General features: G+C 32.1%; 1 protein-coding gene across 1 annotated transcript; it reads left to right on the top strand.

Moving 5' to 3' along the window:
- Positions 1 to 2,060: 2,060 nt before the first annotated feature.
- LOC107841762 (probable sulfate transporter 3.5) lies at positions 2,061 to 13,563 on the top strand. Its single transcript, XM_016685599.2, has 13 exons — positions 2,061 to 2,335; positions 4,904 to 5,257; positions 6,047 to 6,254; positions 7,045 to 7,216; positions 7,905 to 7,970; positions 8,819 to 8,932; positions 9,493 to 9,609; positions 9,974 to 10,100; positions 10,793 to 11,079; positions 11,587 to 11,777; positions 12,362 to 12,444; positions 12,708 to 12,784; positions 13,017 to 13,563. The coding sequence occupies exons 2-13, from the start codon at positions 4,945 to 4,947 to the stop codon at positions 13,188 to 13,190; spliced, it is 1,929 nt and encodes a 642-aa protein (XP_016541085.2). The 5' UTR covers positions 2,061 to 2,335; positions 4,904 to 4,944; the 3' UTR covers positions 13,191 to 13,563.
- The last annotated feature ends 4,910 nt before the right edge of the window (positions 13,564 to 18,473 follow it).

Below are 18,473 nucleotides of genomic sequence, written 5' to 3'. Positions count from 1 at the left end.
ACCAAACACCATAAAATATTTTTCGAAAAATATTTTATGGTGTTTGGTTGGTGAGTAGAGAATATTTTTTAGAAAAATATTTTCTAGTGTTTGATTGATGAGTGAAAAAATATTTTTTAGAAAGTGCTACTACTAATTGTTAACTAGTATATTAGTGCCTCTAACAACTCAACAATTTGTAAGAAATAATTTAAGCATAACAAATAATATCAATATCGAATTCTAAAATACTACAATCACTAAATTTAGTATAAATAACATAAATATCAACCTTTTAAAAGTAATTACAGTCTCTCCAACTTTTTTAATTACTTTACTCTCTCTCCCTATTAATATACATAACATAGCCGACATATGCATAGCATTCTATGTATATGTGGAATTTTTGTAATGTATTTAGGGAGTTGAGATTTTTTGTAATATTGAAAACATAAGTTGTGTATTTATGTAATTTTTAGCTAAATAATTTAAGCAACTATTAATTAGCAAATATGGGAGACACTTTTCAACATTTTGTCAGGACAATCTCAAGATACTACAATCAATAGAAATATAACGGAACGACAAGCTTATTCAACCTCGTGAAACAAGTTACATCGATGACAAGATGAAATATGCAATTAGCAACAGAAACATAAGTAAGTCTTTCTCTATGAATATGAAAATAACAATACATTCAACGAACATTGGAAATGAAAAAAATTCGGGTTTCACTTTTTTTTTTTATTTTATTTCAAGCAGTGAAAAATTGAAGCAAAACACAGTGAAAAAGATTTTCGAGTAATGTAAATTTTTGAGAAATATAAATTTTTTGAGTCATGTGAATATGAGTGTTGTTAGGAAAAAGGAATGGGGATGGATCATAAGTCTCATTTGTCATTTTCTGGAAAATGACTTTCCTTAACCGGGAAGTCATTTTCTATCAAATGGAGAAAAATAAATTATTGTGAAAAATATTTTCCCAACATTTTATTACAACCAAATTAGAAAAAATTGAAAAATATTTTCCATCATACCAAACACACTAATCAATCTTTTGTACAAAAACATTATTGGAATTCGAAGGAGAAACTAAGGAAAGCTTCGTGCCATGCAAAATTAGGGGTTCAAATGTTTATAAATTAGAAAACAAGAAACGTATAAAATTATTAAGAGGTATGTTTAAATTAAAGATACCACTTATTTTTTTAAAAAGAGAGTACAAAAAATATATGAGAAGTTACTCAGAATAATCAGTGTTTCCTCTAATCCAATATAAATGAATTATTAACACTTTTTTTTTTATATTTTAAAATAAATATTTTTTTTGAAATTCAAAAATACTTTCATTATTTTTTTCGTACTTATCCCTTGGGGTTTTCAACTACTTTTAAATCTCAAATAATGACTATCTCTAACGTTAAAAGTAGTTTGGAAAGAATCAAAAGAGTAACATTGAAAAGTTACTATTAAACTAATGTCTTTATGAATCAATTTAATATACAAGATATTCATCTACTAAATAATGTTATTAGTTACCTATATAGTGGAAAATAATGTTATTAGTCTACAATTTTCAATTTTTAAAATTTTTGAGGCAGAATAATTCAGAGATGCTCTTTTTACTCTGTGGCTCTATATATTTAAATATTTTAATTTTTTGTATTTGTGTGATTAAAGTGTTGTAGTGAATTTCCAGTGGTCCTTCGAGCTTTGATAAAAAATATATATTTTTTTAAAATAACCATGATGAATTAAACAATGTTATACAATAAGAATTCAAAATAACAAACAAAATATTCATTATATTTAAAATAGTAAAACGATACAATAGGATAAGTAATTAAGAACCATTTATAATTATCTTTTAAATGACCTAACAATATAAAAACTCTTTTTACATTATCCATTAACATTAATTTAATTATTTTCTTTAATTTATATTTAGAAAAATTCATGAATCCTTTTCCATTGCCATCGGCATATCTTTAATTATTAACCAAACAAGATAAATGGATTAGCATTTAATTATTCTTTTGACTTATGATTAGTGGTAGAAAAACATTTGGCTATCCATTTTCTTAGCATTTCCCCCTTATTTTTTTTCATCAATTCCCCTTATTTTTTTTCACCAATTCTTTTTAAATAACCACATTGTTTAACTCGTGTAGTAGGAACGCATAGCAATTAATTAATTATTTTTTATCTTTAATTATCTATATAGGGTAGTGTCCCATAAACTGGGACATTTCCTACTTATCCTTAATTAGCCTCATCTTATCCAAGTTCTATGTTTAATTTTCTCCATTTGATATTTAACATCTGTTCCAAAGTGCAAGAGTCAGCATTAATCCTGGTATTTATTTATTTATTCATATATAAATTCATGTCATTTTTCTCTTTGGTTATACTTTATTTTTCTTATAATCCTGCATTGTTGAATACTTTTCTTTGAATCGAGGATAAAATATGCATATATCTATTTTTTTAGATTTCATTTACAACTGAGTGTGTTGTTGATGTAATTATTTTTTTTTAACAACTTTCTGCCATCGATTTATAATTATAATAATTCTCTTCTTTTAATACTATTGAAGCACATGAATTTCCGATGGAATTTTGTGAACGAAAATTTTATTGAAAACATTTCCGATGAGCCAATGTAGAAAATTTAATCCTGCATTTTGAATACTTTTATTTGAACCGAGGATAAAATATGTATATATCTATTTTTTCAGATTCCACTTATAAATGAGTGTGTTGTTGATGTATTTTTTTTTTTTTAACTTTCTGCAATCGATATATAATTATAATAATTCTCTTCTTTTAATAGTATTGAAGCACGGGAATTTTCGATGGAATGTTGTGAACAAAAATTTTATTGAAAACATTTCCGATGAGCCAATGTAGAAAATTTAATGTCTAATTTCTAAGTTTAATAATACTTTGTAGAGAAAATTTTCAATTATGGAAATATATTCATAAAATTTTTGTTGTTACTATAAGTGTATTAAAGTATCAAGATATTTTATCAAAATTTCTAGATCTATTGATAGTCTTATAGATTTTGTTTCCATAAAGATAGTTAATTAGTATATTACCAAAAAAGAATATAATTTTTATAAATGAGTAATATTATAATTTTTGTAAATGAGTAATATTACTATTATAAAGATGATTATTGTTGTTATAGATGATATATTGATATAAAGAGGAAAATATAACATAAAAATTAATTTCGACAATATCTTCTAGATAATATATTGTTGTTATAGATAATATATTGTATTAAAGTATCAAAATATTTTATCAAAGTCTCAAGATCTATTGATAGTCTTATAGATTATGTTGCTATATATTACCAAAAAAGAATATAGTTGTTATAGATGAGTAATTTTACTATTATAAAGAAGATGATTGTTGTTGTTATATATAATACATTGATATAAAGAGGTAAATATATCATAAAAATTAATTTCGAATATTTTCATTGTAATAATGTATTTTTATATAAAAATATTATTATAAAAAAGTTTGAATGCTATACAAATTAGGTGATTAGGCAGTTAAAATTGACTACTACACATTTATGTCTTTTCTTAATATAGAAAAAAACACATCTAAGAGTTAGGTCTCTTCTAAAGTTTCATATGGCATGTTTATATATTGGATATTAGATGATGTAATTAGAGTTTAAACCAAACAAATATTACCTAATTAAATGTGCACATTCCTTTCAAAATCAAAGTTTCTTTGACTAGAAATTATGAAGTTCTAGGGGCAAATTTATTTATCTTTTATTTTCTTTGGTACTTTCTTTTAAGGGTGAATGGAATATTATTAAGTAATTTAACTTTTGAAATTTAATATCGATTCAAGTTGGGGAAATAGTCTCTGACAGAATGCAAGTTAAGTCTGTGTATTCATGCGGTCCAGCCCTTCCCCAGATCTCATATATAGTAAAAATTTTAATGCACCGGACTACCCTTTCAATTTAATATTACAAATGAAAGAAATCACAATATAAACTTTATACATGACAAATTCAACCTTTAGATTCTAACTATTTCCATGAAATTATGGATTAGTTACAAACAACTTTTATTATTAAACAACAAAAGTTCGTGGTTGATCCTATTTTACATATATGTGTATTTATTCTTTTACAATTTTTGTTTCATTTTTTTTTCTTTGCTTTATTTCTTGTTTACATTGTGAACCTTCTATGCTCTGAGATTAAAAATAGTAGATTAAGATGAATGCATTCATTATATTTTCATTTTCCTTTTACATATAATAATTATTCATATAAAAAGTTGAAGATCAATATAATATAAGGCAAGTTCATTCATATTTTCTTTCTTTTGTAGAAATAGCTAGGCAAGGAGAATGCCATTAGTGAAATATAAGAAATGTTATTTCCGTCCATTTTTATTTGTCCATTATTTACTTGACATATACAAAAATTATAAATAACAGGGATAATTTTACCATATGAAAAATACATTAGATAATGAATAATATTTAATAGCCACGTAAAATGGACATAATAACTTATCTATTGGTTTACAAAATGGATAAATGTTACTCTTATTTATTAGGGATAATTTTATCATATAAAAAGTGATTGGATAATGAATAATAGTTAACAGCCGGGGTAAAATGGACATTATAATTTATCTATTGGTTTTCAAATTAGTCTGGATAAATATTGTCAGACATAGATATCTATTTTTATTATACTTGACAAGTACTTATCCTTTTATAAATACAAGCATTAAACTCCTAATGCAAATCAAATTCCACTATTTTTTTTTTCTTTTGCAAAAATAGCCACTCATCAAATTCCACTAATGTTTTTTCTTTTGCAGAAATAGCCGCTCATCAAATTCCACTAATTTTTTCTTCTTTTTTTCATTTGCAGAAATAGCCACTCATTTGCAGATCAAGTAGCCACTGATAATCATGAGTTCTTCTGAGTCTTTGCATGGGGTAAACTATGCACCACCACGTAGTTTTGGGACAATTCTTAAAGCAAACTTAAAAGAAGCTCTATTTCCAGATGATCCATTTCATGAATTCAAGAATGAGAAATTATCAACAAAAATTATAAAAGGGACTCAATATTTTGTACCAATTTGTCAATGGTTGCCAAAGTACGACTGGAAAAAGAACTTCAAGTTTGATCTTCTTGCTGGAATCACAATTGCTAGTCTTGCTATCCCACAGGGAATTAGCTATGCTAAACTTGCTGAGCTTCCTCCTATTATCGGATTATGTAAGTTATAAGCACTGACAATACTTGTAAATATTTTTAATTTGCATGGTAGTAGTCGATTTGCCATATCGACATTGCTACCTTAGGCGATGCATGTTGTGTAAATGTGTCTTATCCTATTATCGGACTATGTAAGTTATATACACTGACAATACTTGCAAATATTTTTAATTTGCATGGTAGTAGTCGATTAGTCATATCCACGTAGCTATCTTAGGTAAATTAAAGCTTGTTGCATAAATGTGTGTTCTTAGTAGTGAATTACGATTTATAGTCGTCCCTTCTGGTTCAGCTGTTCTCCGGGTCCTGCATGGTGGGAATTTTAGTGCACCGCAACCTGTCATTTATAACATTTTATAATCGATTTATTACCATTTATACTCATCAATTTGTATGTACTAGTTATTACTGATTATCTATAAAAAAAAATATTGAATAGAGTTATATGAGTTTGAGTTAATTAATTTAACGTTCAAAAATATTTCTGGTAAAACGTACTGTAGAAATTTTTCTTTCTTTCCTAAATGTTTTACTTTTAGTACCTTTTTAAAAACTTTAAATTTGAGTTCTAAAATATTTCTCGTAAGAAATGTATATTTTTTCTTTTCTGTTTTTGTCATTTTTTATATAAATGTTGCACCTTATTTCAGAAAAAAATTATTTTAAATCAAATTAAATTCATAAACTGCTAAAATTTTTGAGGCCTCAAAATTCTGGCTTCAACAATTTTTTTTTTTTCTTTTAAATTCTTGATATGTTATTGGTATTTATTATGAATTGTTTTTGCAGATTCAAGCTTTGTCCCCCCTCTTGTTTATGCAATTTTTGGAAGTTCAAAGCATCTTGCTGTTGGAACAGTGGCAACTTGTTCATTGATTGTTGCTGAATCAATTCAAGAAAAAGTTAAACCTCATGATAATATGACTTTGTACCTCAGTTTGTTCTACACAGCTACTCTTATCTCTGGTTTGCTTCAAACTGCTTTGGGGGTACTGAGGTAATTTTACACACCACAAAATATAATTTTAGTCGTTTCACTTCTATAATCTGATAGTAAAAAAAAAAAAGAAGTTATACTTCCATTGGACGTTTTGAAACAGCATTTTTGGAGTGTTATTAGGAAATTGTAGTATTATTTTTCAAATTATGTTGATCGAACATTCTGAATATGTCGATGGTCAAGCGTTTCATCATGTAAAATAATATATTACTGAAGGATTTTATATGGATGTGATAACTTATTTAACGAGTCACATGAGTAATATAATTTTCAGATCACTTAAAATATAGATAATGGCAATTATTTATTTAGGTGATAGTCGATATATAAAGAAGTGAAAAATAGAAATGACATGGTATAACATGTTAAATTATATTGATATCTTAAAATTAGGAATAATTTTTTTTTTATATGATCACTAAATTTTACTTATTATAATAATAAAGTTACAGAATATAATTAAAGTAACTGAATTTTGAGCTTTAACTTTTATAACAACAAAATTCAGTTACTTCATAATAAAATAATTTTTGAGTTTAATGTTATAGTGGGCAACACTCAATATATATCTCTAATCTGACAAAAGAAGATCATGTCATATCGAATAATTGGCACCATCAAGAATATGATAGGGTGAATATGACCCATCCACCTTTTATTAGTATTGAAAAAATTCTGATAAAAGAACGTTTTCCTTATAATGAATCTTATGGAGTGTGAATTTAGATTAGTTGGCGTTATAAAATGAATATCATACGTTGAATAAATTATTTTTTTTTTTATGTAGGCTTGGATTTTTGGTGGACTTTTTATCTCATTCAACAATTACTGGATTTATGGGAGGGACAGCATTAGTTATCTGTCTACAACAATTGAAGGGCATACTAGGCTTGAAGCATTTCACTAGTCACACTGATGTAGTTCATGTTATACGTGCTGTAATTCAAAACAGAAAAGAGGTCAGTTAATTAATTATGATCGATAAAGTTATTGCTATATGATTAGGAAGTTACGGATTCGAGTTGTAAAAAAAAGTCTTATGTTGCTCGGACTCTTCAAAATTGTCAAGAGGTGCATATCAAATCCTTCAAAAATAGTGCATTTTTGGAGAAATCGATATGAGTGCAGCAACATTTTTGAAGAGTCCGAACTACTTAGGTGGAAACTACGTCGGACCTTGCATATAGTATGTAGAAACTTCGTACATTGGCTTCCCCTTTTAATTAATTAGGACCGTTTTGCCATGAGAATTATTCACCTTTTTGGACGTAAGTTTTTATTTTATTTTAAAATTAGTGTTTGATGTTAAAATTTTCGGAATCTAACTTGGAGTTGGATTCCAAATCTGGAAAAGTATGTTATTCTCCCTTTTGAAAAATAATCAAACACAATTTCATTTTCAACTTCATAAATTATAAATAAAGTAAAAAAGATTTGGAATTTAGCTACTACTAATTCATAGATTTTTTTTAGTTTTCTTGCAACAACTTATGAACCTCTTAAACCACAGTCAAGATTTTTTTTTTAAAACAAAGTAAAAATCTTATGAGAAAATATTAAATTAAAGTTTAAAAGTATGCGGTCCAAACAAAACCTCTGATAGTGACTGATAATTCTTTTTTTTTATATATATATATGTGTAAACAGTTTACATGGCAGTGTGCACTTGTTGGTGTATTCTTCCTTGTTTTCCTACAGACAGCTAGATATGTGGTAAGTTTATTCTACAAAATTTTAATTTATTATATAATTAATGGCTTGGTGTGCTTGTATTTTGCATGGTGGTAGTGTAATCTACTGTGTCAGTCGTAGTATTAGCCTATTCAATTAGTCTTTGACTTTTGGCATGTCATATCGTCTCTTGTTTACTATGTTTAGACAATCATACCCGGTTGATGATGTTACGACACCTTCCTTTGCTATTAGTGTCATGTCGTCCCCCCGCCCCCCTCAAATACTACTTTGATTTGCTTTACTTGAGGCCGTAGTGATAAGGTCTATGTATACTCTACCCTCCCTAAATTTGCTTCACTTGAGTCGAGGGTCTTTCGAAAACAACCTCTCAATCTGTATGAGGCCGTAGTGATAAGGTCTAAGTATACTCTATACTCCCCATATTTGCTTCACTTGAGTCGATGGTCTTTCGGAAACAACCTCTCAATCTGTATGAGACCATAGTGATAAGGTCTACGTTATACTCTACCTTTCTCAAATTTGCTTCACTTGAGTCGAGAGGCTTTCGGAAACAACCTCTCAATCTGTATGACTATGAGGCCGTAGTGATAAGGTCTAAGTATACTCTATCCTATTCCTCCCCATATTTGCTTCACTTGAGTCGAGGGTTTTTCGGAAACAACCTCCCCATATTTGCTTCACTTTAGTCGAGTGTCTTTAGGAAACAACCTCTCAATCTGTATGAGGTCGTAGTGATAAGATCTACGGTATACTCTTCCCTCCCGAATATCACTTTATGAAATTTCATTAAATATGTTGTTTTTGTATATACTGACAATGTAAAAAAATATTATTTATATTTTAAAAATATTGTGGAATTTTTGCAGAGAAAGAAGAAACCAAATTTATTTTTGGTTTCAGCCGTTGCTCCAATAGCGGTTGTTGTAATTGGCTGTGCTGGTGCTTACTGCTTCAAAGCTGAGAAACATGGCATAGCCATTGTGAGTTAAACTCTGTTTCGTTTTTTTTTTTTTTTTTTTTAAATTTAATTTGGAGTTTTTTTAGTAAATATTATCGAATTCACGAAAAAAATCATATGAGAAATTATATAGTCAAGTAGACTCATAATAAAAGATTATGTTAGTCTATTTGATATATTTGTAACTCACTTAAATTCAATTTCTATATTCGCCTTTGTGTACCATTGAATAATAGTAGAAGTTAGAGGTGACAAATGAACGATTTTAGTTAAATTTTAATTTGAATAGTTTTAGTAAATATTATCCAATTCACGAAAAAAAATCATATGAGAAATTATATAGTCAAGTAAACTCATAATAAAAGATTATGTTAGTCTATTTGATATACTTGTAACTCACTTAATTAAATTTTTAGATTCGCCTTTGTGTACCACTGAATAATAGTATAGTTTAGAGTTGACAAATGAATGAATTTAGTTAAATTTTGACGAGTACAAAAAGTCAAATCAATAAAATTTACAATTTTTTTTTCTAATCTATTCTCACATTTTTGGACTTTTTTTTTTTTTTTTTTGATGTAGGTGGGAAAGTTAAATAAAGGAATTAATCCACCCTCCCTCAACCTTATAACTTTTGATCCAAAGTATGTATATGTTGCTGTAAAAGCTGGGATTATTACAGCTATGATTTCACTAGCAGTAAGTACATTTTAATTACTCTCGTAGTTTTTTATTCTTTGATTTATATCGCTATCTGTTGTTTCTTCTGTTTCGGTTATCACGTAATAATTTTATTATGGTTACGGTTATTTTTGCACTTTTGTATTTTCTCTTTTCATATTACTTCGTAATGCTTTTCTTGAGTTAAGAGTCGTCTATCAGAAACATCTCTACCCTCAAGGAAAGGGTAAACACATTATACATATCCTTTTCAGGTTTTATTATGTGGAAATACACTGAATATATTATTATTATTATTGTTGTTGTTGTTGTTCAATTTTTTTTGACAATTTGTAGCTTTAATTTTTTTTAATTTTTTTTTTCCAAATTGAATAATTTATAGGAAGGAATAGCTATTGGAAGGAGTTTTTCTATCTTGGATAATGAGCAAATTGATGGCAACAAAGAGATGATAGCTCTTGGACTCATGAATATTGCTGGCTCTTTTACTTCTTGCTACTTAACTACAGGTACTTTCATTTTTTTTTTTTAATAAATCAAATACTAAAATATTTTAATTTACAAGTTTATCTCATGTTATGTATTTATCTTAAGAGATCTAATAATGTACAAATATTACATTTTGAACCCATTTATTCGAATTGCCAGTGCTGAGAGTTAGCACTACATAGGTTAAATGACTTTTTTAACACTAAAAAGAAGATTATAATCCAAAAGTTATTGTGTTCTACTAAACCTAAAAATAATCACTATGCATACATCTTTCCCTAGCTATGCAAATCTTTTTTTTTTTTTTCACTCTTATACACTATGAATTCTTATAGTTTAACTATTTTTCGAACCCAACACATAACAAGAGCTACGTATTCTTATAATTTAGCCGTTTTTCAGATCATGCGCATAGTGAGAGCAACATCCAGGGGCGGAGCCACCTTATATGTAGGGGTCATCCGAACCCTCTTCGGTGAAAAATACTACTACTTAGACATGGTTAAAATCATATTTTATGTATATATTAGAGGTTGGACCCCCTTTGGCTCGTTCGTATGTTCACTTTTTTAATTTTTGAACCCCCTTAATATTAATCCTGACTCCACCACCGACTACATCTAACAAATTCTTATAGTTTTTAACTCTTTTTCGGACCCAGCACATATAGTGGGAGCTACATTTACTAATGATACTTCAATTTTTGTTTCAGGGCCATTTTCAAAAACAGCAGTGAACCACAGTGCTGGATGCAAGACCCAAATGTCAAATGTAGTAATGTCAGTTTGCATGTTGCTAACTCTATTGTTTTTAGCTCCACTTTTTGGCTACACACCACTTGTTGCCTTGGCTGCCATCATCATGTCAGCTATGCTTGGTCTAATTGACTATGATAAGGCTATTCACCTCTACAAGACTGACAAATATGACTTCTTGATTTGTATGGCTGCATTCTTGGGTGTTGCCTTCATTAGCATGGACATGGGACTCATGCTCTCGGTACGTAAGCAAAAAAATATTATTATTACTTGGGATCTATTTTGAAAAACACTTCTGATCAAATGGGAAAAAGTACTCGATAAATTCATAAATAACCATTTTTTCAATCCTAATTGAAAATTAGCCATCGAAGTAACTGATAAAGTTGCTGCCATGTGACCAGAAGGTTACGGGTTCAAGCCTTGGAAACAGCCTCTGGCAGAAATGCAAAGTAAGACTGCGTACAATACATCCTTGTGATGGGGACCTTCCTCGGACCCTACGCATAGTGGACACTTTACTGCACCGGGCTGCCTTTTTTTTAGTGGACTTAAACTCCACAAAATATCCTAGAGTTTCACTTGTAGAATTTAAAACTTCACGGCAATGGTTAAGTGGGCGTTATTTCTACAAAATTACTACCTTATTTGCTCCAACTACCCCATCATGAAAATGACATCGATCATACTAAACAAGTAAAAATTTACACGCACTCAATGTATATATATATATATATTTTTTTTGTAGGTTGGACTTGCTTTGATAAGGGCACTTCTATATGTAGCAAGACCACCTACTTGCAAACTTGGAAACATAACAGACACTGCTGCCTATCGTGACATAGAACAATATCCTGGTTCTAGTGGAACTCAAGGAATGTTGATTTTGAAGCTTGGTTCTCCTATTTACTTCCCAAATAGCAACTACATTAGGGAAAGGTAAGAAAGAGTGGTCTCAATTTCTTTCTCTTTTGATTTTTTATTCGGTGTTCGATACTCGTCTTGAGATTCGATAACTTCAGGAGTAAAACGCACCTACCAAAGGTGATTTCATCCCCAGGGCAGGACTAGAGACCTCTAGTTAATTAAGTTTGAAAGAGTAGTTACCATCGATTTTTCAATCGGTGTTCTGTACTCCTTTAGGAGCCCGACTAATCCGGATATACATCAGAAAACCCTACTTTGATGATAAAACGTTCCCTACCAAAGGAGATCTCATCTTTAGGGTTCAGATTTGAGACGTACGTCTGGTTAAGTTTGAATGAGTACTTACCACTGATTTTCCACCTGGTATTCGGTATTCCTATGGGGCCCGACTAATCCAGGTTCGGGAAGCCTCACTTTGAGGGTAAAACGTCTTTTTACCAAGACGATTTCATTCTGTGGGCTCGAACTCGAGATGCCTGATTAGGAATGGAGGAGTACTTACCATAACATTATTTGACAATCATTTATTCCTTTTTATATACATAACCAACTAGAATGTAGTAATAACAATATCTTTATTCTGATTGATTGAGCAGGATTCTGAGATGGGTCAGAGATGAGCAATCTTTTGAAAACTCCAAAAGAAATGAAGTTGAATACTTGATACTTGACTTGGGAGGTATGTATTTTGAGCTTAAAATTCACAAATAGCCTTTTTTCAACTTATATAATTGAAAAATAGTTACCATCCTAGAGTTTTATAACTTTTACAAGTTACACTTGTAGCGAAAATGTGAAATATCCTTAAAGAACAGTTTCTTTGATGCGCTTCCAGCAATGATAAAAACTCTCTACCTTCATAAGATAGGAATAAGATTTGCGCAAGAATCATCGTATTGAGATCAACAAGGTTATACTGAACATGTTGTCGTTGTATTATAGGTATTACGTCAATTGATATTACGGGTGTTGAAACTCTATTCGATATTCGTAAATGCCTAGAAGCTAAATCGATCAAGGTATGTATAAATTATGATCATACTTTCATAGTATTTACTTAATTACATTTATATAGTGTTGAGTCGAGGGTCTATCGAAACAACTCTCTCTACCCACCTCTGAGGTAGTGGTACGACATGCGTACGCACTACCCTCTCTAGACTTCACTTTGTGGGAATCACTGGGCATGTTATTTACATTTATTTAGTGTTGGAAAGTCACAACATTCTAATATACAATTTTTTTTTGTAGATGATATTGGTTAATCCAAGAATAGGGGTGATGGAAAAATTACTTGTGACACACTTCATTGATAAGATTGGAAAAGAATCTATCTTTTTAACTATTGAAGATGCAATTGAAAATTGCAGATTTTCACTTAAATCTTCAGACCACACAAAAAGAGAAGATGTGGAATTTGCTTAGATCCCGTTTGGATGGACTTAATAAGTTTTGGCTCAATTTCGTTTTTTCGACTCAAAATAATTGTTTAACGGCACTTTTTATTTTTCACAAACACGACAACAATACTTAAAATAAGCCAATCCAAGCAGGCTCGGATTATTGGCTTGGATTTTGAGGAAACACAACCTATGGTGCTTTTGTTTTTTTATTTATTTTTGTTGAAAAAACGCAATCACATTCATTAAGATTTGAATAGTTCCATTAGCTTCTTATTGGAGCATAATCTGCACATCGATTTGTTTCCCTCAGTATATAATAATTTCTCTGTTCACTTTCAATAAATATCTGTAATCTTCAGTAATAAACTTAATGGGATAACATTGTGTTTCTGTCATTCGCTGATATTCTTTACAACAAGTAGATAGCTTGTCATTTAAATATTTGTGGCCCTTTTTTTAATGCTAAATATTGAGGTTGTTTATCTTTTTCCTATTATTCCAATGAAATTTAAAATAGGCTTCATTTTACCTAAATATTCCAACATCCACTTTTATTAACATTGCACAAACATCTAGTGAAGTTAAAAATTTTGTTAAGGATATTTAAAAATGTAATACATGTCTCCAAAAAGCTATTTTTGACCTATATACATAATATTATTTTTTATAATCAAAATATAAATTTTTAACGAAAGATGTTTAAGTGACCATCGGTCAATCTATAATTGGATGAATTTCTTCCTATAAAAATATTAGACACAACAACAACAACAAACCCAGTATACTCCCACATAGTGGGATCTGGGAAAGGTAGTCCATACCACTACCTCCGAAGAAGTAGAGAGGCTGTTTTCAATAGACCCTCGACTCAAGACACAAAGACAGTAAACAAAATCGTCACAGAATAGGAAACAAGATATAGTAACAACAGAGAACCAACACCCACAAAGAAATACTATATACTAACCAACCAAGGTACACACCTCCACCAACCCTTCTAACTAGAAGCTCCAGCCTATGCACAAAACCCTATGACTACTAGCCAAGCCACCCCAAAACACTCCTAACTACTGACTACGACTCATCCACATGCACTAGCCCTCTATCTTAATAAGTGTTCTCCATACCTTCCTATCTAGGGTCATGTCTTCTATAAGTTGTAACAGCTCCATGTCTCGTCTAATCACCTCTCTCTAGTATTTCTTCAGCTCCATGTCTCGTCTAATCACCTCTCTCTAGTATTTCTTCGGCCTACCCCTACCCTACCTGAAACCATCCAAGGCCAACCTCTCACACCTACAAACTGGGGCATCAGAGCCTCCCTCTCCCAATCACATGCCCAAACCATCTCAACCTCACTTCTCACATCTTGTCCTTCACCGATGCCACTCTCAGCTTCTCCCGAATAGGCTCATTTCTAACCCTGTTACCCCTAATTAGTCCACACATCCACCGCAATATCCTTATCTCCGGTACCTTCAACTTTTGGATGTGAGAGTTCTTGACCGGCCAACACTCCGCTCCATACAGCATGGCCGAACAGACTGCAACTCTATAGAATTTGCCTTTCATCTTGGAAGGCACCTTCTTATCACACAAAACGCCCTAGGCGAGCCTCCATTTCATCCATCCTGCTCCAATAAGGTGAGAGACATCCTCATCAATCTCTCCATTCCCTTGAATAATAGCTCCAAGATACTTAAAATTATCCCTCTTACAAACCATCTAAGAATCCAACTTTACTACCACTTCCTCCTCCTGCTCCAAGTCATTATACTTGCATTCTAAGTACTCTGTTGCATTCAAACACACACGCAAGTGTACATGATCGTACAAGTAATATAGAGACTTAGACAATCAAAAATCGTACCCGCAAGGACAATGTAACTAGCGATTCAACCAACTTTAGTTTCCAACAAGAATGCATTAAGTGTTTTAAAGTATCAAGATGATTAAGAAGTTTTAAGTAAAAGTATAATTAATAAAGAAATAATAGAATGCGATAAAAGAAACGTAAGCAGGGTTGTAATCAATAATAAAGAGAATTCCAGGGTTGAGACATCTTTTGACAATCTTACAAATCTCTATTCCTATCGTAGTTTAGTTTTACTATCAGGTTATTGATTCACAGGGTTGTAGTATGATCATGGTCTCCCGATCTCTAATCTTCTACCTAACTGGGCATTGTAACTACATCGTTGAGCGGGGATGCAATAATCTATTTAGATGCATAAAGCTATATTCCTGCAGGTGAACCAAACAAGGCTTGTAGGTATATCCCTATCCTAGATGCTAATTCAAATCTTTTATTTTATAAAAGAATGAGAACCTTGCTCCTTAATCTCTTCTGTCTATCCTATGATTCTCCTCCAAGACATAGAAATATAGATTTATTCTAATGATGGTCACTCATCAAAATAGTTAGCACAAAAGATTAAGAATAACCATGAGATAATCCACAATAAACTACGATAAAGAATATCAAAGTGCAATCATGTCTTTGGCCTCAATCCCAGAACAAGGGTGTTTAGCCACTCATATTCGAATTCAGCATCCAAAATGAGTAATTAAACATACCACAAAGTAATTTTGGGATAATAAAGTTCAAAAAACGCTAAGAGAAACATTGAGAGTGTTTTTGCCTCTATTGTACGTTCCAGAAGTGTTTTCAATTGTGCTCAAGAGTTTTTTTTTTAAAGTGAGTGTTTTTGCCTCTATTGTACATTCCAGAAGTGTTTTCAATTGTGCTCAAGTGTTTTTTTAAAAGTTGGGATGATTTTTCCTAGTAGGAAACTAGGGTTGCGCCGCGATGCTTGCTTGACCAGACTGAGGGTCGCGCCGTGACAGGCGCTTGAATAGACTGAGGGTCACGTCGTGATATGTGCTTGACTTGACTAGGGGTCACGCCGCGGGCCTATCGCGACCCCTCACTGAAATTGTCATCAAAATATGCGACTAAGGCAAAAATCCTATTCAGCTAGTTTCTTTTCTACTTGCTTCAACCTTCCCTGCATGCTTTCCAATTTCACTGAAAGTGTCTTCTCAAATTAATACAATCAATTCCACAATATAAATCATCACTTGCTTCATATTATATTTCTTCCAATTTCATTAGAAATTTGCCCTGCATCACTAATCACGTCCATTAGCTACATTATGAAATTACACATCAAAAGACAATAAAAACACACATTTTAGCTCATCGAACAAGTCTTATTATGGGTAAATATTGGTGCTCGGACATATAAATACACCCAAGATCATACTCCGTCTTAGTCCTACTCAACCTGAACCCTTTAGACTCTAATCATTAACATCTCCCTGTGTCTCATCAATCAAAACTACATTGTACGCAAAAAGCATACACCAAGGTACCTCTCCTTGTATATGCCACATCAACACATCCATCACCATGATAAATAAAAATGGGCTAAGAGTCGACCCCTGGTGAAATCCTATCAAACTAGGGAACTGCTCTGACTCTCTCCCCTCTCCCCACTGACCTCACTCGAGTTATTTCCCTATCATACATGTCCTTAATCGATCTGATATACGCCACCGAGACCCCTCCCGCCTCCAAGCATCTCTACAGAACCTTTCTAGGGACTTTGTCGTATTCCCTTTTTAGGTCAATAAACACCATATGCAAGTCTTTCTTCCTCTCCCTATACTACTTCACCAATCTTCGCACCAAGTGAATTGCCTTTTTCATCGAGCGACCAGGCATAAAATCAAATTGATTCTCAGAAATAGACATGATCCTTCTCAACCTCCTTTCAACCACCCTCTCTCAAATCTTTATCATGTGGCTAAATAAATTAATACCCCAGTAGTTGTTGCGACTCTGGATGTCACCCTTGTCCTTATATTAAAGAATCATCGTACTCTATCTCTACGCTTAAGGAATCTTTGTCGTCTTAGAAATGCCATTAAATAAATTGGTCAACCACCTTAAACCTACCCCACCAGTAAACTTTTAAAAATCTACTAAAATCTCATCAGGCCCCGTCGCCCTACCTCTTCGCATGTTGCGAATAGCCTCTCTAACCTCCTCTACCTTAAAACGTCGATAATAGCCAAAATCACAACACTTCTCTGAGTGCTCCAACTTTCCTAACACAATGTATCTGTCCCTCTCGTCGTTCAAGAGTCTATGAAAATACGATTGCCATCTTTTCTTAATGTGAACATCCTTTACCTAAACTCTGTCATTCTCTCTCTTAATGCACTTCACTTGATCAAGATCATGACCCTTACTCTCTCTAGCCTTATCAAGCCTAAATAACCTCTTTTCCCCAGCTCTCTCCTCTAATCCTACAATCAATCTCTCAAATGTTACTATCTTAGCTGCCATAATAGCTAACTTAGCCTCCTTCTTAGCTAACTTGTACTCTTCCATTCTTACTATCAACTAACTTAGCGTAAGCTGCCTTCTTTGTTTCCCCCTTCTTTTTAACTTCTCCATTCCACTACCAATCCCCCTGATGCTGGCCAGAACGACCCTTCAACACACCTAACACCTCTCTAGCCATCTCCTTGATGTAACAGGCAACCCTATCCCATATACTATCACACCTCCTATACTCCCACGCTCCCATACCCGTCACCTTCTGCCCTATCTCCAGTGCACTAACCAAAGTTAATCCACTTCACTTAATTCTGGGTCGACCCTCCCTGCCCTTTCTTTTCTTGCCCTTCTTGAAAACTAATTCCATCACCAACAGCCTATGCTGGGTCGCAAGATTCTTACCCGAAATGACCTTACAATCCATAAACAATGCTTTATCCCCCTTCCTAAGCAATAAAAAGTCAATTTAGGTCTTAGCAATCCTACTTCGGAAGGTAATCCGGTGACCTCTTTCTTTAGAAAGCTCAAATTCACAACCACCAACCTAAGGCCCCCGTAAAATCCAAAAGAGCAGCTCCTCCATCATTTCTATCCCCGAAACCAAAGCCTCCATGCACATCATCATAACCTCTCGACAAAGACCTGATGTGCCCATTGAAATCCCCTCTTATTAAATTCTTCTCAGAGCTAGGAACACCACTAACCACCTCATCTAAAACCTCCCATAATCTGTTCTTCTCCTCTTTATCCAAGCCTACTTATGACGCATATGCATTATAAACGTTCAAAGTAGACCTTCCAATGACAAACTTAATCGTCATCAATCTATCACTAACCCTCTTAACCCCCGCTACTGCACCCTTAGCTCTTCATTTACTAATATACCTACCTTATTTCTACGCCTTTTATTACCCGAGTATAACAATTTGTACCCATCCATATCCCTTTCCTTAGAAC

This window comes from Capsicum annuum, chromosome 9, assembly GCF_002878395.1.
Source record: "Capsicum annuum cultivar UCD-10X-F1 chromosome 9, UCD10Xv1.1, whole genome shotgun sequence".
In the NCBI taxonomy this organism is placed as follows: Eukaryota; Viridiplantae; Streptophyta; class Magnoliopsida; order Solanales; family Solanaceae; genus Capsicum; species Capsicum annuum.
The sequence above is the reverse complement of the archived record's forward strand: the minus strand, read 5'-3'. Positions and strand labels throughout refer to the sequence as shown.